Below are 25,961 nucleotides of genomic sequence, written 5' to 3'. Positions count from 1 at the left end.
CACCTCTCTCTCTCTCTCTCTCTCTCTCTCTCTCTGTCTCTCTATAAAATAGATCCATTGTTCCCCATTAGGGACAAAACAAGTATCTGCGATTTGGCAGATAAGGGAAAGAGGTGTTGGGGTAATTCACGCATTACCATAACCGGCTAAGGCTTATGGGACGCAAGAACTAAAGATTGGTTCCATGTGATGTTACTGAAGTTATTTTTACGGAATCAACTTTTATCGAAAAAAAAAGAAATCAAACATTATTTATGATTTTTCTTACTTGGGGGATCCCCAAACCTCCTGCTTCCCTACATTTCTAAGCAAACTCCAACCCCCCTGACCCTTTTAACCCCTTACACCCACCCATATATATTTATTTTTCTGTATTTATTTGTTAAAAGTTAATTCAGTATTTTTTTTTCAGTAACATCACTGGGTACCTTTAAGGTTCCGTAGAAAAGCAGCTTAAAAATGTGAAGACCGCATTTACCCATTTTACCTTCCTTAGTATGTTGGTTAGCACACTTAGAGGTGCCTCAACCCTCACTCTAACATGCTCAGGTTCTATGCTAGTGACCTGCTGGTATCTTTGCCCTTTGAGGATAGGGCCCATCAAAACAGTGCAAGGCGTTTGTCAGGTGTTTGTCAGGCACCGGGCAATAGTCCCTGTTCATTTCGCTCAGAGGTCTACCCTGCTGTCTCTCTACATGCCCCAAACTCTTCTCACACAATCTAAAATGAACCTGCTTCCCCTCTACCAACAGCCATAACTCACCAGATTTTGATGCAACGCCAAGCCTTCGGTAACAGAATGATGCGGCAACAGTGCAGGGGATTTTTCACAATGAACCGAGCAGAAGAGGTGAAAGGTGGAGGTGGATTCCTCAAAAAACTGTGCAGCACCTTTGCCTAAAAAAAGGATTGGGTCAGGGGAGATGGGAAGGCTGCAGCATTATAATTATAATTGTTCATTTATAATGCACTTAATACCAACGAGTGGTTTCTAAGCGCGAGATCGGGATTCAAGCCTGTGTTGCGCTGTGTTGTCTTATTTCCAAGACAAACCCATTGCCCCAGAGCGGTCCTTCCTCCCCACTGGGTAAGAACAGAGTGTAGGCAGTGACAGACAGGAGTTTTGGGAGTGGGGATATGATGGACTTTCAAAAAGGGCGGCAATTTCGAGTTTCAGTCTCTCTTGCCTCTTTCCTTACTTGTGCCACAGCTAAATGATAGGACCAGGAGGAAAACAGCCATGCATTATTCATCCAGATTTTAGGGGCTGCCCTTTTAAGGGCAGGGAGGGGCTGTCATGGATTAGCACATGATCATGTACATGCATGCCATACATAATAACATTTAGAATAATAACAATATCAGAATAGCCTGATTCTGTTCTGCCCAATTCTTCACATGCATTTTCCACGATTTGTAAATCCCCAAATTAAGATTGATGTTTTTCCTTTTTCGTTGGATTCAGGAAGTACTATAAGTTTATACTGACTCGGAATTTCGAAGCACTGAACTCAAAAGGAGGTGGAAATCAGGTTTCACTACTCAATATTATGATGGATTTGAAGAAATGCTGTAATCACCCATATCTCTTTCCTGTTGCTGCTGTGGTAAGTTGGATTATGAACTAATAAATACAATGTGGACAACATATCAAGGAAGCAACACTCAAAGGTTAAGTGTACTAGTTATATTTGTTATTCATACTTCTGCAAAGATATTTTAAATGAAACACATGGAACTACCAGTTATGTAAATGTTACGTAATGCATATTTTGCTGCTGTTGTTAAATGAAAATAGCAAAGGCTTAAAACCCCAAATCTGTAAAATGGAAAGCATCAATTGCTTAGAATGCTTTGTGTTAACAAGAGGAAACTATAGGAATTAAATATCATCACACTCACTTTACAGAAATGATTAGTCAACCTCTAAGGACTCTAGAATACTAGGGCTGTCAAATTCTGAAAGAGAAGTGGTTGTACTTCAATTTGGCATGTTACAAAACTTTAAAATGAAGTATGTTGGGGAAAAGGTAGGATTATTCAATGTGAATACCAAGTATATTCCCAAAGAGAAAGCGGCCTCGTGGGCTGATGGGCTGCTGCTTAAATAAATGTATATTATTGCTTCCTATCATATCACAGTTATGCAAGGTAAGGGTGGGGAGAGCAACGAAGTAAGGCCTACCACATGATTGGCCAGAGGCTCAGAGATAAAACAGGCTGCTATAGATTTTAAATAAGCATATGAAAGTTTAAACCCCAACAAATATTTAACACAATTAAATGAAGAAAATTATAACATTGAGGGCTATTGAAACTGGCAGACTAAAAAAAAGAGCAACTCAAAATCAAATTCGACTACTATTTTTTTATTTTTTATTTCAAACCGTTGTTTGATTAGTTTGATCAACAAACTTTTACAACTTTCATAAAAAATAAGTTTTTCTTGTTATATTACAGTAGAAAGACATTTTTTTTTTGTGTTTCATTTCTGCAATTTAACATATCTTATAAAAATATATTTTCTTATTGATAGCAATAAAAGTACATTTTTATGTATCACCTCTAAAATATCGATGTGGCAATTTGTTTTCTTTGATATACTATTCCATTTAGGTAATAGGCACGAGTTATATACCTTTAAATCAGGACAATAGGTCAACATGATGCATTTCTTATCCATCATAATAACGCCATTTCAACAACTTCCCATCTACCTATTTTTTACAAGAGTTCCAGCGGTAGACAACACAATATGATGTAACTTCATTGTCACACTTGCAATTAAATTCGAAATTACGATATTAATTTCAACCAACAGTAAGGGAATTCAGATTCTAGGAGGGATCATGAATAGGAAAAGTCAATTTACCAAGGATTAACATATCATATTCTAACAGTAGCTCCAATGTGCTTTATAGGTCAGCTAAGTGCCATTATTTTCTTATTAGCCTCGGCAGGTAGGCTGCTCGTCATTCTTGTGAAACATCTTCTCAAGTTCATTGTTTATAATTTCTAGCAGTCTGCACAGTGCTAATATAAAGCTCGTGCGAGTCCCCCACATGCAAGCTAACCAAAGCCATTCCCTGCTTGCCTCAGTTAATATACAGTCGATTGCAATTGTTGATGCACGTGTTGCCTCAAAATATGTACAAAATATAACCAGATGTTTCAAGGTTTCTTGAATCGAACCCTTCCTGCAGAAACTACATCCGAACTGCGCTTCTACTTTCCAGTGCAGTTTCCGACCACTGATTCTTTCTAGCGTAAGAGATTGGTTCATTTTAAATCGCAAATAAGTTTCCCTAGCCTTATCACAGGGAAACTGGATTACGTAGGGTTTGTGGGGCCGTCCTGAAGAGCAAAAACAAACTGCTTCCTTGTAGCCTTCAAGACCCGCCATTCCTGCTAGCGTTTTACACCAGTCATTTTCTATGATACGATGTTTTACATGATTAGGTCTAAATTCGAGATCAGCTGGTACAAGTGCAATTTCGTCAAATAAATAAAGCATTTGTGTATAATAGATCGTGATGGAACATCGTTCAGACGCGACCATGAGTTGGCCCAAATCTTCATAAAGACAATTTGCAGGTGGGTATAACATTCTGGCAAAATTAGCCAGTAAACGCCAATTACGGCGTGCGGATAAGGCAGTAATACCAAGTTCCTGCCTTATAACAATATTTGGTGTGGATTTAGCCAACCTCAAAACCCCCTTCCACATGCACCCTTGCAGTTGGTCAAAGTAGGTGTTAATGTTTGCCAGGCACATATCTAAAGCAAAAAGGATAACAGACTCTACTTTTAGGATGTAAAATTGCATAAGTGGCATCAATGAAAATTTACAAAACTTTAGATATACCATCCGCATTTGCGTGGCAAGAGGGGCAGCTTTTGTTTGTAATATCTCCCTCCACATTGCTAGAGATTGAGAGTCAGTTATGTATACCCAAGATAGCGAATTTGAGGAACTATGGTTAGGGGAAAATTCTCAATTCTCCAATTTCGGTTGATGTTCTTTCTCTTGCGATTCCTAAATACTACTATATTGGATTTTTCCACATTACATTTCAGATTATGAGTTAAACAGTAGGATGCAAATAAATCCAATTTGGTCTGCATGCCTTTGGGTGTACGATCAAATATTATAATATCATCCGCAAAAGCTAGCCATTGTATTTTGAGATATCCAAGCCTTGCTGGATAGGAGATCTGGGTGTTCCAAATATCATTGATGCCACATAAATAAAGATTGAAATGGGTGGCTGCTAAATTACATCCTTGCTTCACACCAAGGACAATCTTTATGGGATGTGTTGTAGCACCTTGGTTATTTACCCTTACCAAATAGTTGGTATTTGTGTGGAGCTTGGATATTAGTTGTATGATGTATTGTGGTATGTTCATAGCAGCCATTTTTTTCCATAAAAGTGATCGTACACGTGAGTCGAAGGCGGATGTGAGGTCTATCGATGCCATGTATAGTGGGCCAGAATCCTTAAGTTTATGTTTAGCTAATAAATGCGCCATAATTGTAGCATTTAAGGGGGTCCCCATTCCTGCACGGAAACCAATCTGATATTTAGACAGGATCTTAAGGTTCCTAATGACTGTTTGTAATTCCCCCAAAAGAAAACTTGCAAACACTTTAGCAGCTGTGTCAATTAGCGCTATTGGACGAAAATTGCATGGCTGAGACCTCATTCCTTTTTTATAAATTGGAACAATGATGGAATTTAGCCATGACGGTGGGGTATACACAGTTGTCAACATGTTATCTAAGAGTTTCTTGAAAATCCCTGCCCACAAAGCTGGATGGCGTTTAAGAACGCAAGGCGGAATCCCATCTGGGCCTGCTGCTTTTGAGTATTTCAGGGCAATTATTGCAGCTTCAATGCTCAAAATATCCCAGAGTGGTAAGGAGGGTGATGCTAAACAGGTCCATTTATAAACGATTTCTACAAATGCAGATGGGAGGGCAAACTTTTTTTCGAAGTAAATTCTCCAAGATTGTGCAGAGATGGATGAAAATTGATCAGAGGAAAGTACAGTAGTACCTGCCCTAAGCAAACTCCAAGTGGCGCGCCTGTCCCTGTGGCACAATGTGCTAAACATTTTCTGATTCTCCTGATTATACATAAAATGTCTGTGATCTCTACATTTATTCCGATAAGAGTTGAGAATGCTTTTTTTCTCTGCTAGGTAAACCTCCCATGTGGGAGCGGTTTTAAGAATACTCCGCAAGGCCGCCCTCTTTAATCTTTTTGCTTCATGAATAAAATTCAGGGCTATCGGCGATGATCTTACTTCGGGAAGCGATGCATGCACTTGGAGAGATTGAATTACCTCCGTTATTATGCTAGATATCACAGTAATCTCCTCAGTAGGATTGTTAGAATAGAAGTCAGAACTGTATTGCAGTGTTAAACGTGCAGAAACCATATCATTCACCTTATTACAAAGTTTAGTGGCCCAGCGAATTGACAGGCCAGGACGGTCCCCTTCTATGAGCCCTTGCTGGAGGTCCATGTGCAGGTGCATCATGTCACAATGAAGATTTAGATGGATCATGTAATGGTCACTAAGGCCGGGATAATATATTGCTATGTTGGCGGAATACGATTGCAAACCTCGCGATATAGCGAAGTAGTCAATACATGTCGATCTATCCCCTCTTCTCCAGGTATAACACCCGTCACTAGTATAAAACGGAATAATGTCAAGTTCCCAGGATTTTAAGTATTCTTGCCACAATCTGCCTCTATGCCATGTTTGGTAGGTACTCCCAAAACTCAACGGAGTAAAGTTACTTTTCATACAATAAGCATTGAAGTCCCCTCCTAATACAATATCACAAGCAGGATGACGAACCAAGATGTCATCAAATAAGGTATTGAGCTCTTGAAATGCACATGTTTGGTTGATCGTATTAGGGTTGTGATATAAAGACACCAGGAGAATAGGAGTTAGCCGCGAGCCCTTGAGCAGGATTAGTACAGCCATCATTACAGTTGCTTTGAAAACATCAAGTGCCAATATATTTAGATTTGTATTCAAGGCTATCGCCAACCCCTCATACGGCCGACCACATGTGCCTTGTTTCGCATGAGTTTGAATAACATTGAAACCGGGCAACACGAGATCGTATGTGCACATAGTTTCTTGACATAGCATAATATCACACTCCAATCCTACATGCGGCTTACTAAACCATAGCTTCAAATTGCTGTACCCGCATGAATTCCAAGATAGGATGGAGAGAAATGCAGGCTACTTACTGGGGAATGTTAGACATAGCTGAGTTTCGAGTATTTTGTAATGCGGCTAGCCATGACCAATCCTTACTAGTATTAGATAGATTTACAAGTTGTGCAATCACTTCCGCATTAATGCCGCTCTTAGAATCAACAGTGTCCGACTTTGGCAATTCTGCCGGACCAGGCGCCAAAGGCGTTTCATTAAATGAAATAGCATCATCGATGGAATCGAACGGATACAGCATTAGGCCAATAAAACGTAACTCATCCATGTATTGCAGGAGGAGGTTGGTGATAATGGCCGATTGCACCTTACATACCATGCGATGATTTTGCATGGGTGGCAGGGTTATCCATTCGATATCATTCGAGTGCAACGTACGCAAACCAGGTATACGGTTGAAGGCTTGCATCAAGGCAGAGCGGTTAAGTCGCTTTATGCCATTCTTGAATGATATGATTTCCCATCCTAGGATAGTAGTGGATTGTTTTGTGGCTTCCCCGAGTTCTTCAGGGTGAGCAACCCGTTCTGGCACTGACTCCTGCTGCTTTTGCTTACCACCTACTCCCAATTTGTTTAACATAGGTGAGGATTTCTTCACAGTCTCTCGATCATTGCAGGGATTAAGAGACTCGATGTCATTGTCACCTTCTATGGTCATCACATCAGTGATCGCCATCTCGGTCACCGTCCCCCTAATGATCGAGGGGGACACAACTACCTTACCTATTTGCGTTGTTTTGTTATCAATAGGTTTAAAGAAGTTAGGTAGTTGCGTCTGAGATGAGGGATGTCCTAGCTCCTCATTCCCAGAACAGGGTATTTGGAGGTGCACTTTTTTTGTTTGTTTAGTTACAATTATTTCGTCAGTGTCCAAGTCATTTGCAAGACTTTTCCGTCCAGCAGACTTGCTCAGTGACTTTGCTGAACTCTTGTTCTCAATTTTTATTTTGGTTTTTTCATTTGATTTTGTGGGAGGAATTAATTCATCTTGGCACATCTTTGCCGTTTTTTTCCGGTCAGCTTTCCTTTTTAAAGCACGGAAGAATAGCCTTTTTTCCTTCCTTGATATAAAGGACCGCTCGGGTAGTTGCGGGAGACTATTCTCATCAATAGATTGCCTGATATCAGGGGCAGAAGCGATGTTATCAAGATAGGAGTCAGTTTGGCTGGTGGTTTCAAACAGTTTAGTTAGTACAGAGGGGCTGTCCGGATGGAGTTCCTGTCCTCCCTCCAAGCAGGAATGAGACGGGCCCGCTTTTTCCTCCACCTGGCTGGGTTGCAGGAAAAATAGGAGCTGTTCCAGCTTTTCCGAATGGATTGCTACTTCCTTACATAGTTGTGCGTGCGAGAGAATGTTACATGTGGTAGGCGGTCTTGGGGCTGCCAGGGTATGTGCAAAGTATTGCGGGAATGCTTAAGTGAGTGTGGGGACATTCATAGTAGTAGATTCATTCACTGGAATTTCTAACACATCTGTTTGGGTCGAGACCGAGCTGGTTAATAGCTCCTCTTTTCTCTGTGGTTTATGTCCGTCCCGACCCAGTCTGAGACTGTCTGCAAAAATGAAACCCTCTAGTTTATTTATTTTTAATAGGATTTCTGTAATTGCGGTTTTGCAATCCCTCAATTCATAGTGTGTGTACTCATGGCCACGATCCAACAAGTTTAGTATTCTTGTTAGTACCGGATAAGATGCTTCCAGAGATTGCTTGTCAGCTGTGGGTTCCAGCATGTCAAAGCCCAATGGATGGTTCGATGCCTTTTTGGGGGGGAAAAACAGGGGATCCGTTGCTGAGATATTAATACCAGGTACAACCCGGGTAAGGGAAGGTGGCCGAGCAGGTGAAGACGGCCACAAACTAGAAGCAGGTGAGGGGACAGACTGGTGTACATTAGAAAGGGGTGTTGGCAAGCTATTTACGCCCTCCATATGTATGGGGTCTTTGCAGTGAATGTGAACATCAGCTCTTTTGGAACTTGGAAAGGTAACTGGTGTTGAAGGACCCACCGATAACCTTACCCGTTTCTCCAGGGCAGCAAGTACCACCGGCGCTAATATAGAGTTGTCAGAGGGGGAGGAAGGAGTAGCGTCAATTGGATGCTGTCAGGCTGAGAGGTCCTGTGCCCGCGGAAGCTGCTGAACCCCCGACAATCCCCCTGAAATGTAATTCTCAGAACTAGGTTTCAATTCAGCTCTGCAAACTACACCCCAAAGGGAAAAGGGGAAGTGGATAACAAAACAACACCAGGCTGACTGTGTCAAGGCTAACCAAAGCTGAACCTGCAGAGGATATAAGAAAAGCTGATACAAATCCTTTTATTACTTATTCAACCTTAAGAGTGGAAAGACTTTAAATCCTTAACTAATAATTAAGAATCATACCTGGTTCTTCTCTTGAAATTTCTTAGAGAAGCTTGAAAAGAAGCTGAAAATCTCTCTTACTTGAGACTCCTGAAATTCACAGCAACTTCTTAATTAGAGCAAACCTGGAAGGTTTTGCTCTTTGCCTTTTTTCCAAAAATTCACTAGTTGTCCAGTTAAATAGTCTTTATCTTTTCTTTCTTTTTCTTTCAAACTTTTCTTTTGTTTTCAAACTTTTTACAATTCAATAGAGTTTGTGAATTCTTGAAGAAACACGGGCAAAACACACACGCGGATAATCTCAATTCAGAAGATTTGCACGTTTAAAACTTACTGCGTTGAAGAACACGCGCACTGTAAGGAAAATCCACGCGCAGAAAAACACGCGCTTGTAAAAACACGCGAAACAGAATTCACGCGCAAAAGAGTTCAGACGCGGTCTAGTACACGCGTGAAAAAACACGCGCAGGAAACCACACGCGCAATTGAGTTCTCGCGCAGAAGCACACGCGCTTGAAAACACACGCGCTATGGAGTTCTCACGCGGCAAACAGATCCTCGCGTTGGGAAGCACACACGCTAAGAAAACACACGCGCTATAAAGTTCTCGTGCGGCAAACAGATCCTCGCGCTTGGGAGCACACCCGCTAAGAAAAACACACGCGCTATAGAGTTCTCACGCGGCAAACAGATCCTCGCGCTTGGAAGCACACGCGCTACAAAAAACACACGCGCTATATAGTTCTCACGCGGCAAACAGATCCTCGCGCTACGAATCACACACGCTGGAAAACACTTGCTCGCCCATAAGTTCAAAAATATAAATTCAAAGGTTACATTTTACGAGTTCTCACTTAAATGTCATTAAGATAAACAGAGCTGCAGTTTAAAACAAAGTCACTTATCTCCAGCACAATTTCTTAAAGATCTTCAGAGTTTCCTGTCTTCAAAACGAATTCCTGACAGCTGATAGCTTCTCCTGAAACCCCCAAGAAAGTAGCCGCTCAACTGCTAATGCCTGAAGGAATAAAATCCACCAGGCCCAAGTCTAAAGCAGGAGCAGCCACTAAACACGTCCTCTCAGCTGGGGTTTTGATGATGAAAGGCAAAGAGTGACAGTTTAGAATGTTCATTGCTGTTCAGCAGTGTTTTCCAACCAATCAGAGCTGTCACTGTGAAACTCCATTTTGCCTTGGGTCAAAACCAGGATTCTGAATCAGTAAGTTAAGGCCAAACCAACTACAATAGAAAACTTCCCACCCACACAAGGCTAATCTAAAAGGATAATAAAAGAGAACTAATGGGAAAGAAACTTGAATAAGGGAAAAGAGTCTGAATAGGGGAAGGAAACCTGACAGTACCCCCCTCCTAATGCCCAGTCTCTGGGCCTACCTTATGTGGATTTTTAGCATGAAACTTAGCAACTAAACGGGGAGCATGTACATCAACTGAATCTTCCCATGATCGTTCTTCAGGTCCATATCCCTCCCAATCAATCAAATACTGCAACCTTCCCCTCACTTTCCTGGAATCCAAAATGTGTTTAACCACAAATTCCTCAGATGAATCCTCCAAAATCACAGGGGAAGGTGGTGTTCTAAATCTAGTTCCTGAACTAACCAGTTTTAAAAGGCTAACATGGAAAGTAGGATGTACCTTCAAATGCTTGGGTAATTTCAATCGTACTGCCACAGGGTTGATGATTCTCTCTACCTCGAATGGGCCTACAAATCGTGGACTGAATTTATTCTTCCCCTTAATTTTTAGGTACCGGGTAGAAAGCCAAACTAAGTCTCCCTCCTTATATTCAGGACCAGCCTTCCTTCTCAAATCAGCACACCTTTTATATTTCAACTTGTTTTCTCCCAGCACCTTTTTTGCTCTATCCAAGTTATTCTTCATTACCAACAAACTATCTTCCACTCTAGGATTCCCGGAATCCTCCAACACCTCAAAACTCAGAAAGCGAGGATGAAATCCACGACCCAAAAAGAAAGGGGACATAGAAGTAGCATCTTTACCCAAATTGTTGTAAGAGAATTCTGCCAACCATACCAAATCCACCCATTCCTCTCCAGCTTGTAAATAACACCTTAAAAACTTCTCCAATTCCTGATTTACTCTCTCCACTTGTCCATTAGTCTCCGGATGATACCCAGAAGTCAAACTAACGTCTACCCCAAGTTTCCTACAGAAGGCCCTCCAAAATGTTGAAATAAATTGAGATCCCCTATCAGAGATAACTTGACTTGGGAGTCCATGCAGTCGAATCACACCTTGCAAAAAACTATGAGCCAGTTTTTCCGCGGTAACCTCTCCCTCCATTGGTAAAAAATGTGCTTCTTTAGTAAGAAGATCCACCACAACAAGAATGGTAGTACAACCCTTATCTTGAGGGAGATCAACAATGAAATCCATAGAAATAGTGTGCCAAGGACGAGGAGGAACAGGTAACGGCTCCAATAAACCATGCAGCTTCCCAACTTGACTTTTTGCTTGTGCACAGACTACACAAGTTTTTACAAAGTTCAATGTGTCTTGGCAAATTTTTTCTCACCAAATGTTCCTTCGAACCAATTCCAGAGTTTTTCTGAAACCAGGATGTCCTGATAAAATGGATTCATGACAATTTCTCAAAAACCTTTTCTCTTAACTCTTCAGTAGGTAAATAAAGCTTGTTATAAAAAAATGGAAGATCGTCTTTCAAACTTCTGGCTGGATCCAGTCTCACCCACTCCTCCATCTTCTGCAAGGACATATTCTGGCGAACTTCGTTCAAAAAATTCATTTCTTTAATGGCTCCGGCTAACAAAAAACGCTCTGGAGCAATTAGAGGTTCTGGCTCCAGAATCCCTCTCTCCTCACTACCAGGAAATTGGCGGGATAAGGCATCAGCTTTTTTGTTCTGACTTCCGGGCTTAAAAGTCACAACGAAATCATAATCGGCAAAGAATAAGGACCAACGAAGTTGTCTTGGAGACAAGGTTCTTGCAGATTTTAAAAACAATAAATTTCGATGATCAGTAAGAACCGTTACCGTATGTCTTGTCCCTTTCAGAAAATGCCTCCATTCTTCAAAAGCAGACTTTATTGCTAATAGTTCACGATCTGCAATTGTATAGTTCACTTCAGCATCAGAAAACTTCCTAGAAAAGAATGCCACTGGATGTAGTTGACCAGTAGTTTCATTCCTTTGAGAAAGCACCACCCCTAACGCTAAATTTTAAGCGTCCGCCTCCACAAAAAAAGGTTTAGAGAGGTCTGGATGAATTAGAATTGGACTAGAAGTACATTTTTGTTTTAATTCTTGAAAAGCTTTTTCTGCTTCAAGGTCCCAGTCAAATTTCACTCCTTTTTTCAAAAGTCTCGTTATAGGAGCAACCAGCCGAGAAAAACCTACGATAAATCTCCTATAAAAATTGGCAAACCCTAAGAAACTTTGTAGTTCCTTAACCTTAGTAGGAGAGGGCCATTCAAGAACTGCTTGAGCTTTTTTAGGATTCATTTCTAAACCCTTAGGTGAAATTATAAAACCTAAAAACTCCACAGAATCTGTATGGAATTGACTTTTTTCCAATTTGGCAAACAAATGGTTTTCTCGCAGCTTTTGTAAGACTAAGCAAACATGTTTCTGATGTTGATCCAGGTCAGAAGAGAAAATCAAAATATCATCGATATACACGACCATAAAAATATCCAGGTATTCTCTAAAAACCTCATCAATAAAAAATTGGAAAGCCGTTGGAGCATTACATAAACCGAATGGCATAACTTGGTATTCAAACAGCCCAAACCTGGTCTTAAACGCTGTTTTCCATTCGTCCCCTTCCTGCACACGCACAAGATGGTAAGCTCCTCTCAAATCTAATTTAGAGAAAATATTTGCTCCTTGTATTTGATTAAGCATTTCCGAGATGAGAGGAAGAGGATACCGGTTCTTAACAGTGACTTTGTTAACTGCTCTATAATCTATGCAAGTTCGAAGCGTTCCATCCGGTTTTGGTACAAAAAATATAGGAGAGGCCGCCGGTGACTTAGAGTGACGAATAAACCCTTTGGCCAAGTTTTCCATTAAATATTCTTTTAAATAATCATTCTCTTTCTCTGTAAGAGCATATACTCTACTACTAGGCAAAATTGTTCCTGGCTCCAGCTCAATTTTACAATCAAAGGGCCTATGGGGTGGTAATTCTCCTGCCACTTTCTCATCAAATACGTCCCAAAAATCTTTGTAACACTGGGGAAGTTGACCCACTACAGCTCCCACATCATGACATCCAATTCCAGTCTCAGCCAGAAAACTAAACACTGAATTACTTTGTTTAACATCTTCCTCAAAGAGACTTCCTGAAAAGCAATTCTCTTTACAGAAATCTGACTTCATGTCAATTGTCCTAGCACTCCAATCAATCAGAGGATTATGGAGAGTAAGCCAAGGCATACCCAAAATAATCTTTAACAAAGGAGCATCAATTAACTCGAACAAAATTATCTCTCTGTGACCTCCTGATAACTCCAAAGTTAAAGACCCAGTTCTGTGAGTAATAGGACCAGAAGATAGAGATGTACCATCAACAGCCCTAACCTGCTCTACAACCTCTTTCTGAAGAATTGGAATTCCCAAAGATTTTGCCAGACCCCAATCCATAAAATTCCCGGTGGCACCTGAGTCAAGCATAACGGGACCATTTCCCTTACACTCCAACCCAAAGAACAAGGATACATTTACGGTTATATGGGGAACCGCTGTCTGCACAGTATTGGTGATCTGTTGTACCTTGACCGCTGAAGTAGAAGTCTTCTTGGGAGTGTAAGGACAGTTCCCTAAAAAGTGCCCACCTCATCCACAATATAAACACAGATTGTTATCTCTCCTCCTAGCCTTTTCTTCCACAGTTAAAGGACCTCGGACCCTGGGAGGTGGATTATTCCCTTTGGATCTACTCTCTACTTTAGATCTATCCACTCTAAGTAGAGACTTTACGTCACTCTGACAATGACGCCTCTCTGCCTTCCTTTCACTCAAACGAAAGTCCAATTGAATAACCAAATCAATCAGACCTTCACAAGAAGTAGGACGTTCAACCACTCCAGACAATGCATCCTTTAACTCATCTCTAAGGCCCCGATAAAACAACGAGGCCTGTTTATCTCGGGCCACTTGCTTTCTAACACAAGGGACTTAAATTGTGTTATATAAGCAATCAGGTCTCTATTACCTTGTTTGAGTTCTAAAAGTTCACCATCCACTTCCAGAGATAACTGTCTTCTATCAAACATCTTTCGGAATATCTCTAAAAAACTGGTGTAATTTCCTAAAACCGAACTCTTTTGACTCACCAACAACCCTGCCCAAGCAGATGCCTCTCCAGAAAGATAGGACAACATAAAAGTTATCTTAGATGCAACCGAGGGAAATAATTCTGGTCTACTCATAAAATGTAATTCACATTGCGTCAAAAACACCCTAAACCTCTTGGGGTCCCCATGATAACGTTCTGGAGGCGCCAAAGGAACTGGCATAATTAAACTCCTTACCCCTTCTGCCACTGGAGGGGCCCGTTGTATTTGTGGTAATTGATCTCCACCTTCCCTTTCTAACTCAGGTGGAGAACCAGCACCCCCTGAAACCTCATCCTCTCTCCTTTCTCCCCTCTGTTGAATTTGTATTACTTTAACACTCAAGTCATCCACCTTTTGACTAAGTAATGCATTTTCATCCCGAGATATTTTCAACTCCTCCCGTAACTCCCTGATCAAAGATCCTAACGCCTCCGTGGATTCGTCGGGGTTCATGACAGCTCGGGCGGACAAAATTATTGGCCTTTCATTCTGTCAGGCTGAGAGGTCCTGTGACCGCGGAAGCTGCTGAACCCCCGACAATCTCCCTGAAATGTAATTCTCAGAACTAGGTTTCAATTCAACTCTGCAAACTACACCCCAAAGGGAAAGGGGGAAGTGGATAACAAAACAACACCAGGCTGACTGCGTCAAGGCTAACCAAAGCTGAACCTGCAGAGGATATAAGAAAAGCAGATACAAATCCTTTTATTACTTACTCAACCTTAAGAGTGGAAAGACTTTAAATCCTTAACTAATAATTAAGAATCATACCTGGTTCTTCTCTTGAAATTTCTTAGAGAAACTTGAAAAGAAGCTGAAAATCTCTCTTACTTGAGACTCTTGAAATGCACAGCAACTTCTTAATTAGAGCAAACCTGGAAGGTTTTGCTCTTTGCCTTTTTTCCAAAAATTCACTAGTTGGCCTATTAAATAGTCTTTATCTTTTCTTTCTTTTTCTTTCAAACTTTTCTTTTGTTTTCAAACTTTTTACAATTCAATAAAGTTTGTGAATTCTTGAAGAAACACGTGCAAAACACACACGCGGATAATCTCAATTCAGAAGATTTGCACGTTTAAAACTTCCTGCGTTGAAGAACACGCGCACTGTAAGGAAAATCCACGCGCAGAAAAACACACGCGCTTGTAAAAACACGAGAAACAGAATTCACGCGCAAAAGAGTTCACATGCGGTCGAGTACACGCGTTAAAACACACGCGCAGGAAACCACACGCGCAATTGAGATCTCGCGCAGAAGCACACGCGCTTGAAAACACACACGCTATAGAGTTCTCACGCGGCAAACAGATCCTCGCGTTGGGAAGCACACGCGCTAAGAAAACACACGCGCTATAAAGTTCTCGTGCGGCAAACAGATCCTCGCGCTTGGAAGCACACACGCTAAGAAAAACACACGCGCTATAGAGTTCTCACGCGGCAAACAGATCCTCGCGCTTGGAAGCACACGCGCTACAAAAAACACACGCGCTATAGAGTTCTCACGCGGCAAACAGATCCTCGCGCTGGGAAGCACACGCGCTAAGAAAACACACGCGCTATAGAGTTCTCACGCAGCAAACAGATCCTCGCGCTTGGAAGCACACGCGCTACAAAAAACACACGCGCTATAGAGTTCTCACGTGGCAAACAGATCCTCGCGCTGGGAAGCACACGCACTAAGAAAACACACGAGCTATAGAGTTCTCACGCGGCAAACAGATCCTCGCGCTACGAATCACACACGCTGGAAAACACTCGCTCGCGCATAAGTTCAAAAATACAAATTCAAAGGTTACATTTTACGAGTTCTCACTTAAATGTCATTAAGATAAACAGAGCTGCAGTTTAAAACAAAGTCACTTATTTCCAGCACAATTTCTTAAAGATCTTCAGAGTTTCCTGTCTTCAAAACGAATTCCTGACAGCTGATAGCTTCTCCTGAAACCCCCAAGAAAGTAGCCGCTCAACTGCTAATGCCTGAAGGAATAAAATCCACCAGGCCCAAGTCTAAAGCAGGAGCAGCCACTAAACACGTCCTCTCAGCTGGGGTTTTGATGATGAAAGGCAAAGAGTGACAGTTTAGAATGTTCATTGTTGTTCAGCAGTGTTTTCCAACCAATCAGAGCTGTCACTGTGAAACTCCATTTTGCCTTGGGTCAGAACCAGGATTCTGAATCAGGAAGTTAAGGCCAAACCAACTACAATAGAAAACTTCCCACCCACACAAGGCTAATCTAAAAGGATAATAAAAGAGAAATAATGGGAAAGAAACTTGAATAAGGGAAAATAGTCTGAATAGGGGAAGGAAACCTGACAGATGCACGGGCTCAGCGACTACAGTGTCCATGCACATACTCAAGAAGCTTTTACGGTCAGGTTTGGGTAAGGGCTTCCTAGGCGGGAATTTGCAATCAGCTGGGGGAGACCCATCTGGTGCTGGTGCGAATGCCTGTGCACGCACATAAGAGAATGCCACCTCATGTTTTATTAGATCCTGACCAGTAATTGGACCCCAAAGTGCCGCTGTAGCAGTGCACGCACTTGTTCCAGGAACAGCACTTTTCAGAACCTCTTTAGGCAGTGACTTTTTTATTTTATTAGTTCGGCTTTTTTTTGTTATTTTAGCCGGAGACGATTTCATGGGACGCCCACTGCGCAAACTTGATACCATTTAAACCAGACGTGCAAAAGTTAGGACACTAATTTCATAAAAGAAAGTATGAACTCACTTGTCCCGCGCTCCCAGCCTCACTGCCTAACAGCCCAACAGTCCACTTGGAGCCCACTTCGATGCGCACGAGCGATGCGCTAGTGCACGGGCTAAGTAGGGAAGCTGGCAGGGGGCCGGGGCAGCGAGCGGGGGGCGGAGCTACCAGACCAGTGAACTGCAACAAAATAGAAAAGGGATACTGGATAAGCATAAACACAAGAGACTCCTTTAAACTGCTGCGGCAAATGCCGCGGCTGTAATTCCAAATTGAGAAGAAAGAAAAGAAAAGTTAGGCCAAGTCTAGTCCATTAAAGTTCATTACTTGGTGTCCTGTTTCGCACACAGAAAACTTCCTCTTGCGCACGGCGCGCAGCGTTCCAAGAAAACGAGCAGGCACAGCCGATCCACACAGCAATTCGGGACAGCCCAGCAGTCCACTTGGAGCCCACTTCGATGCGCACGCTTCGATGCGCTAGTGCACGGTCTAAGTAGGGAAGCTGGCAGCTGGCAGGGGGCCGGGGCAGCGAGCGGGGGCGGAGCTACCAGACCAGTGAATTGGTGTCCTGTTTCGCACACAGAAAACTTCCTCTTGCGCACGGCGCGCAGCGTTCCAAGAAAACGAGCAGGCACAGCCGATCCACACAGCAATTCGGGACAGCCCAACAGTCCACTTGGAGCCCAATTCGACTACTATTAAGAAGGTCCACAAAAATATCCAGTGAATAATTGAAATGATCGCATATGCCATATCATCTTAGTTTTCAGGTAACTTCTTTCACAGTTCAGTGATGGTGGTATGCCCCTGCAGCAGAAGGAGAGGCAGCTTTTGGGTCCAGGAGGCGGATAATAGGACGCCTGCGGGAGACTGGGGGACACACTGGATGCCAGGCGGAAGCTAGGGGTTAGTGGGGGGGGCCGCATCCTTACCCCCACCCATTCTCTGCCACTGACCTGCAGGTCAGTACATCAGTTTTTAAAATAAATATGTGATTTCTTGGTGTGGAGGAAAGGGCCCCCCACACCATGTTACATTTTCTAAGATAGACTAATTTCTTATGTGTCCCAGCAGGTAGATTAAATAACAATGGCTTTCTTCTGTGTTAATATAGAATCACATTATTGTCTGCTAAGGTCTGTAGACAAATAAAACCACCTCAGTAGAGATGTGTTTACAGAACAGAAAGTGTTTATGAGCGGAAACTACAGGGACACGTCAAAACAATCATCTGCAGGCCTTTGAAGGGCTCAGGGGCGAAGTAGCGAAGGCAAATTATTCATGCAGAAGAGCCACCTTATAAGTGACTTTCTAAACAATGGAATTAGCCTGGCAAATCTAGACAGGAATTCTGTTTCAGAGGATTGGTTCAACAACCAAAAATATTCTGTCCCCTCTCCTGGAGTGCTTTGAAATGTGCACTTTCAGGAAATGATGATCTGCTGACCGTAGATCTTATCACATCATATATATGGCAAGATCGTGTCTTGCAGATATGGTGAAGCTGAGTTGTGAAGACACTTGTTGGTTTGATATGATATGATAGTTTATTTATATAGCGCCTATACACAATGTGTCTCAAAGCGCTTCAAGGCAAGGGTGGGAAGAAGGGAAAATACAATGACATTCTTACAGGCCATGAACAGTAAGGATGTGAAATTAACTATCGTACTCGGCCTGACGACATTTCAGATAGTGCAAGAGCTAAGACATAGATAAGGAAGGGAGGGGGAGAGTGGGAAAGAAATGGAAACAGACAGGCGACTACCATACTAGGCCTGATGCCATTTCTGGTAGATCAAGAGAAAAACTAAAGGTGAGGGAGAGGGGTGCAGAAAAGGAGGTGCGGAACAAAACAAGTGACTATAGTACTAGGCCTGACGACATTTCAGATAGTACTGGAGGGGAGATGTGGGGGGGAGGAAAAAAGCAAGTAAGGGGAGGGGGGTGGAGACAGACGAGGTTGCTATCATGCTAGTTCCAGGGACTATTCTGATAGAGTAAGTGCATAGAAGAAAGTAAGAGGAGGAGGAGAGGAGATAGGAAAAGGGAGAAAGGGAGAGGAGGACAGAACAGTTGAGTAAGCAGTCAAAAGGAGTGGGGTAGCGAGAGGGGAGAATGAATACAATTGCAGAAGTCAGTAGTAACACATCATGTTGCAAGCCAGGATACAAAATGAAGATGGGAACAGTATGATCCAGGGCCATCATGAGTACAAGATGCAAAGGAAGCCCAGCATGAGAGTTGAGAAAGGGTGACGCACCGTTAATCAATGAAATCCATAAAAGTAAAATCCAGCATTGGCCACAAGATGGTGATGGTGAACCCAGAATGTATCAGGACAGTCTCCTGCAGAAGTAGGCTTGGGATGGGAGCAGGCTAGAAGAATCAACAATTAAACATATAACCCTGAATGTGATACTCTTCTGTACAGGAAACCAATTGATTTACTTTAGACAAGGGAATATATGTAGGTAAACTATGTCTGGTAGCATAAAGCTTTTGTTTTGCCTACTTCTAGTAATGCAATGCAGAAATCAAAGTCAATATCATCTCACCGGATAGTCATGTGGTGCAGGGTTTCTCCCGCCAAGCCAACCTATCATTTGAAGAAATGTGAAACTCAACTCCCTACACTCAATGTCCAGATGTTCAGATTTACTCCCATTGTTAAATTACTTTATGCACAATTCTTGATTGAATGCATTTTCATACTTGTTGTAAATACATTATTTCTGTCATGATCAGCTTTTGCAGTAGCCTCATATCTACATATTGTTTTGAACTAATATTACCTTTGTTCATGTGTTTTGACAACAAACCAGTCATTATAAATATGGTTAGTTCAAACAATGTGCTCACTCAAACCCTAAGCACCCTTTCTATGTTGTCAAATGAGACTTAGCATTTAGCATCTGGGTTTTCTGTTGATCTCCTCCCGGATAACCCAAAGTACAATTGGAAGAAAATTGCACATATTCAGAACCCATTAGTCCCTTTCTCTACATATTTCTTAAAGATATTTGGATTACTGGGCATGCATATTGTGTCCATTGATCGAACCCCTTTTTGTTGGTAATGCATGTTATTATTAGATATATAAACAGTCTAGCTTCTTGCCAGAAGACAAAAGCAAATGATTGAATGACATTGCTATACATAATTTTTGTGAGTTTGGGAAATTAATGGATGGAGAAATTGAAACGTCTAATAGGAGGGACATAGAGAAATGTCAACAGTTTGTTATTCGTGTTTGCCAAAGGAGAAAGGCAGTACAAATTCCTGAATGCTCAATAGGCTTCTACCGGGAATGTTGTATTTGTCCCAGAAATGTGGCTATCCAATTGCCTTTCAAATGAAGTATATCATTTTCTGAGGCCAAAATGCTCTTCGAGCCTTTTATTAGAACATTGGCTTCGAACAGGCGCAAACCAGGAGTCCCTATAAAGTGTGTGTGTGAGAGAGAGACAGCGCGAGAGAAAGAGAGAGAGTGTGTGTGGGTGTCTGTGATTACATTTATTATTATGTATAAACATATGGTCCTGTTGATTATTTTCTGAAAAAGAGGTAAAGCAAAATTCATTTTCTTGCTTGGTGGGCAGTGGAGAGATGTATTTTATGTATAGAAAGATCAATGAACACTAATAAATTACAGGACGTTTTCAATGATTTGCTCTATGCAACAACACAATCATATAATATTTCTCAGTGTATTTGGATAATGGCCTATTTAGCTATGTGCCATATGCAAAGTGCTCAAGTAAACAGGTAATTTAAATTTGTATTTCTTATGCTAAAGTAGCCATGAAAAATATTGCCATACCATTCTAGAGAAATGTTTTAAAAATGTAGGGGCACACAATATCTTTTAGAGCACGTTTGCATAAATATTTTGGAGGACAAAAAACATATCCTTTAGAGACAATTCTGAAGGAGATGTCATGAATAACAAAAAACACCAGTGTCTATCAAAATATCCCAGGGACATCCAGTAGTTTTTACAAAGTATAAATATTAGAGCGTAACAAAAAAAATGTTTGAGTGTCAGAAAAAACAGTACTAAGTGATACATTATGCCACAGCAGAAACATATTTTTAATAAACCTGAAGTCAGGAGACCAAACAACTTATTGTATATAACATTGATCACATACTTTGTGCATATATCCCATTGGAATAATAACTGATTCAAATAATTAAATGACCACAAAACGTTTCTGCCAAAACAGTTTTTTGGTCAGTGGATATTAATTTAGTCTGAGTCCCCTTCACAGTGATGAAATATGATTTGCTTGGTATATATCATGAATCACTATGTCTACAGTTCTCTAAAACAAAGTTAATTGAGTCTGGTCATTGGTGGTGAAGGTGAACTTAAAAAGTGGTCTACAGCTTATAGCCTCCTCCTAGACTTATCAGCGGCATTCGATCTTGTTGACCACAAGGTCTTATGCCACCACCTCTCCATCACAGCCAAATTCTCTCCTATAGCTACTGCATGGATCACCTCCTTCCTGCAAGGCAGGACTATGCAAGTATTCTCTGACATGGCATCTGCCTCACTTACTACCATCCTATGTGGCATCCCACAAGGATCATGCATCTCACCCACCCTCTGTAACATCTTTACACAACCCCTCTTCCTCATTCTTGACTCCCTGGGTATCTCATACACCAACTACGCCGATGATACCCAGATCCTCCTCACACTAACGAGGGATTATGACACCGACTCCAAGACACTTAACAACATTTACAACGTGATCCAAGCCTGGATGGCAGCCAATGGGCTTTGCCTTAACTCGGACAAGACAGGTTGGTTCAAAGGAAACCTTAATAACCTTGACCCGCAATTAAGCCACATTATGATCGACAGCATTAAAATCCACGTAGCCAGCTCAGTAAAAACACTGTGTGTCTATCTCGACTCTAACCTAACAATTACAAGGCAAGTCAACGCCATTGCCTCATCAGCAGCATACCATGCCAGCAGCCAGACCCTTCCTATCCAAGGACAACTGCATCACCATCGCCAGAGCTATCACAGGATCAAGATTAGACTACTGTAATGCACACTGTAATGCACTGTTCTTAGGTACCTCCACTAAAAACATGAACAAGCTGCAGATAATACAAAACAACGGTCTACGTGCAGCTACAGGAATCCCCAAAAAGGAACACATCACAGCCACCAGGATACAGGCACATTGGTTCCCAGTTAGAGAAAGAATCCCCTTCAAAGCGCTTGCGCTCACTCACAAATGTATCCACCACACGGCCCCACCATACCTCTCTGAAATAATCCACTTATCAGTCTCCACAAGACCAACCAGAACATGATATGCAAACATGCTCACAGTCCCCACAGTTAAGAGGGCCCGAGCCGGGGTTGTTAGCTTCCCTTACCTTTCAGCTCTGCAATGCAACGCACTACCACCACCCCTAAGAGGAGAAATCTCCCACCTAGCATTCCGCAAAGCCATGAAAACTGTGCTCTTCACTTAATTCCTGCCCAAACGCAATGCTCTGAAACAAAATGTTACTAAATCCCTACATATAGGGAGGATGTCAGAAAGTATGTATCCTGTATTATGATCTGTTCGAGTATGCTATGCCAATTGTATTGTACACTCTGTATTTTATGTAACTAAGCCTGCCACAAGTAACAACGCTGCAATGCCCCTGGGCTGTATGTGTGCTATAAAAATGCAAAAAATAAAAATAAATAAATAAAATAAATAGCCAGTCACCCAGAGTATCGCTTAAACCACATTTTACAAATACTGACTGTGATTTTAGAGTACTGCTTTGCCACCCACACTGCTCTGGAAGAGTGTGATGACGTGATATTCCAGTCCACTTCTGGTGGCATTGAATTAATTACAGGTTTTCTGCAAGTGGCAAATACCACCAGTATTAATAACTAGTAACACACCTACTTTTCATCATGTTCCACAATTGTATTAATGCAGTTGGTGGAAACAGTGTACTGTTGTTAATAAACTGGTGGTTGAAATCTATTAGGAAATACAAATGTTAATTTCTGTGGCTGGCTTGAAGAAAATAACATTTGTCTAAAATGATGTATATATTTTGCTATTACACGTGACACACATTTGCGTTGTACCGCTTCTAACTGGTAAACAGATTTTTAAAGTCTAGTTCAGATCTGATCTTTTTTTGTGTGGTAATTGCCACCTTTTTTGTTACCCTTTATGTCAACTTATTTCTTTGTGTTGTGGGTTGATTTCTGTACTGCAGCTTTTACTTTGCAGCTAATCTGCAGCAAACTGATAGCAAGGTCTTGCTTGTCTAGCAGTATATGGCTCCTCTGTTTTGGGGGCTAGTCTACCACAGCAGTATTTGCCACTTACAACTAATGGAAGAATTACCACTCTTTCAGAATGGGTGCTTGGACATAATAACCCCTGTTTTAGAATATACCAGATAATGTGAATATTAACTTTAACAATGGCATTAAAGCTTTGATTGTTAAACTACTCAAAGAGAACTTATATTAATCGAGGGATATTCCATTAGTTGGAGAAATGATAGAACATTCTACTAGGGTGGGAACTAAAAGATTGACTGATCTTGTAGACATGTTATCTGGTCCAACTCCTGAGACTGTCACCAAGGGAAAACAGTATGCGCAGTTGTTACCAAAAGGAAATCATTTTGAGAAGTCTGGAATAAAGCTTCAGGTCTCAGGCTCAAATTCCTTCAGCCACTCGAGCAACACCACAGATATGTTTGGCAATAGAAATACATCAGCAAATGTTACTTCTCGGGTATCTCAGATAATCGACTATCATAATGAAGTAGAAGACTTATAGAAATTATCTGCTATATGAATTATTATACTTATTCATTGTCTCTTCGTTGATACCTTCATTTGGTGAAGGACAGATGTTTAAGATGGTGTTTGGCTCGGTACAATGGTGGCCTCCAAAGGTGCATAGAGGCAGACTCCCTTTTAATTATTTACCATGTTTGTAGTATTTTAGTTTTTCATTTTTGTTGAAACACCAAAACATTTATGTTGTTGGAGTTGGTGCTAACATTATTTTTTGAACTGGTAGAGTAGCTTCAATTATTAAAGTCTCAGTCCCATGCTCACATGATAATCCAGACTCAGAGGTGGTGTCAGTGTGCCTGAGAGTGGGCTAATGCTTAGACAAGCAGCATGCAGATGAGGCACTTCAAGTTCACCACTGACTATACCAGGAGCCCAAAGAGGTGGAGATTGGTATCTCCACCTCTTTGGGCTCTGGCATTACATCTGGCATTTACATCTCCCAAACGTTTCACTGGGACATGCCGTTTAACAGCCTGTTTTGGTGAGATGCACACCTAGCAACCAATTGGTTGCTGGTAGCATGCCATTCAATAGTGTCGGGAGTGCGCTCCTGGCACTTATGTATGCAAGGAGGCATACGAATGTATGCATTGCCCAGCCCCTCATGAAATGATAACATTTCTACTATGAGCGCAAATGAAAGGAGCAGTATCTGGCCCATTGTCTTCAAATAAAAGAGTGACACATCTCTTAGCGCAAACAGGTTTCATTGAGAAACATGTTTTCATTATTATTCATTTTAACCTTTGAGGAACAGGCCTAAAGTAACTATCCCAATATCACCAAATGTGTCCACAATGTAATTTAACAATTGTAGAAGGAGCAAAGTATTCATCATTTTGTAACCCAAAACATGATCCAATTTGGGAGTGAACAAAATGGTATGAATACTGGTCTGCATGCATTCAGCTAGGGATCCTTCACCCAGCAAGTGTTACAAAAGGGAAATACTGCTTGTTTGGTGAGTTTGCATGTGCCGTTTATGGTATTATTTTCTTTGGCGGGCGGTTGTTTTTGGGTTAATTCCCTTCTGCCGTTTCTACTTATTTTTGTTGATTGTCGACATAGCAGACCATCATTGGATTGAAGGTTCTTTGTATGTTTTAGGTGCAATGAGAACGTCCTGATACTTCAGTGGAGAGTGTGTGGTCTCCCCACTGCATTGTTTAGATTAATGATGTTGTTGTGGCATGGTGTTGCCTTTTGCAGGGTTCAGGCTGTGGTGATCTGATGTGTACAAGCCATGGACCTTCCACTAGCACTCGACCTTATCTGTGGATTATTTTCCTTGTGATATCTTTATGCAGGGGAGTTGCTAGGTCTGGAAAAGACCCGGGGCTACGCTGATGTCGGAACTGTTGGGACTGGGGGCTAGCTAGTCTTTTGGCTGTAGCTCCTGGGATTCTATCCGGGGCTACAACCAAGAGATCAGGGGCTATAGCCCCCTTAGCCCCCCCCTAGCAACGCCCCTGTCTTTATGTCCTAGGTCCTTTCATGACCTGGAGATTGTGGGTTGATTTCCTGTCTTCTTTGTGCTTAGCATCGTTTTGTCAGTTGAAGCCACTCCATGCAGTGAAAACACATGTCAGCTGCCTTGACGTATGGTTTAGGTTGGTTACTTTCTGCCCAGCTCGGTTTCCTGGTTAGATAGTCTATTCTGAACCATCTCATGGCAGTCAAGTGTGCTCAAGCAAGTCTGGGAAAGGTCAGACAACACTGCTGTGCCCTAACCATAGCCACTACCCTTGGTCAGGCATGCCCAGTGGAGATCATTATACTCACGCAATCGATATTTCTTTTTTGTATTTGTGTGTTCAATTCCTTGTGCTGTTTTTCTGTGCTCCGCATTCGCACATGTGTCCGGACCCCTCTCCTGAAAGGCTACCCTGATTGCTACTCTTACAAGGTGATCTCACCTGAAGGTCAGAGGGTTCTCTGATTATATTGTCTTCTGTGTGTCTTCAGTAGCCAGATAATACAATTGTGTGATTGCCTGCTACCCTTCATACTGTTTCTGTATTGAAAATGGAACTGCTAGTGGGTGCGGTTTACATTATCCCCTAACTAGGGACTTGCACTCTGAGCCAGCAACGACTCAGATGAACCAGAAAAGAAACAAAGGCCCGTCCCACGGCAACAAACTTCTTGCAGTGGAGATTTCAGCTAGAAAGACTCAGAAAAGGCAAGGGAATTCGCAAAGGTGGTCCTGGTGACTTGGTGAAAAAAAGATGAGAGCAGCAGAGCAGCAAACAATTCAATGACAGGGACAAGAGCTGTAGGCACCCTCCTAAGTTGAAGATGTGGTGGGGTAGAGAAGGCTCACGGCCCTTATGGATACCAACAGCGAACCACAGCCAAGCAGAAGATTGTAGCAGCAAAAAGTGGGGTGCAGTGGAAAACAGTCCAGAGAGAACCGCTCGACCCAGCTGA

The 25,961-nt window shown here is 41.9% G+C and overlaps 1 protein-coding gene across 8 annotated transcripts in view; it reads left to right on the top strand.

Moving 5' to 3' along the window:
• CHD5 (chromodomain helicase DNA binding protein 5) overlaps positions 1 to 25,961 on the top strand; it is a 2,731,226-nt gene that overhangs the window by 1,316,814 nt on the left and 1,388,451 nt on the right. For all 8 annotated transcript variants that reach the window (XM_069610277.1, XM_069610279.1, XM_069610280.1 and 5 more), the window contains one exon: positions 1,466 to 1,607. In XM_069610277.1, the coding sequence (XP_069466378.1) occupies positions 1,466 to 1,607 (142 nt within the window). The remainder of the gene's footprint in view (positions 1 to 1,465; positions 1,608 to 25,961) is intronic.

Source organism: Ambystoma mexicanum, chromosome 8 (genome assembly GCF_040938575.1).
Source record: "Ambystoma mexicanum isolate Mex_15411 chromosome 8, UKY_AmexF1_1, whole genome shotgun sequence".
NCBI lineage: Eukaryota > Metazoa > Chordata > Amphibia > Caudata > Ambystomatidae > Ambystoma > Ambystoma mexicanum.
This window is presented reverse-complemented; position numbering and strand designations above follow the sequence as displayed.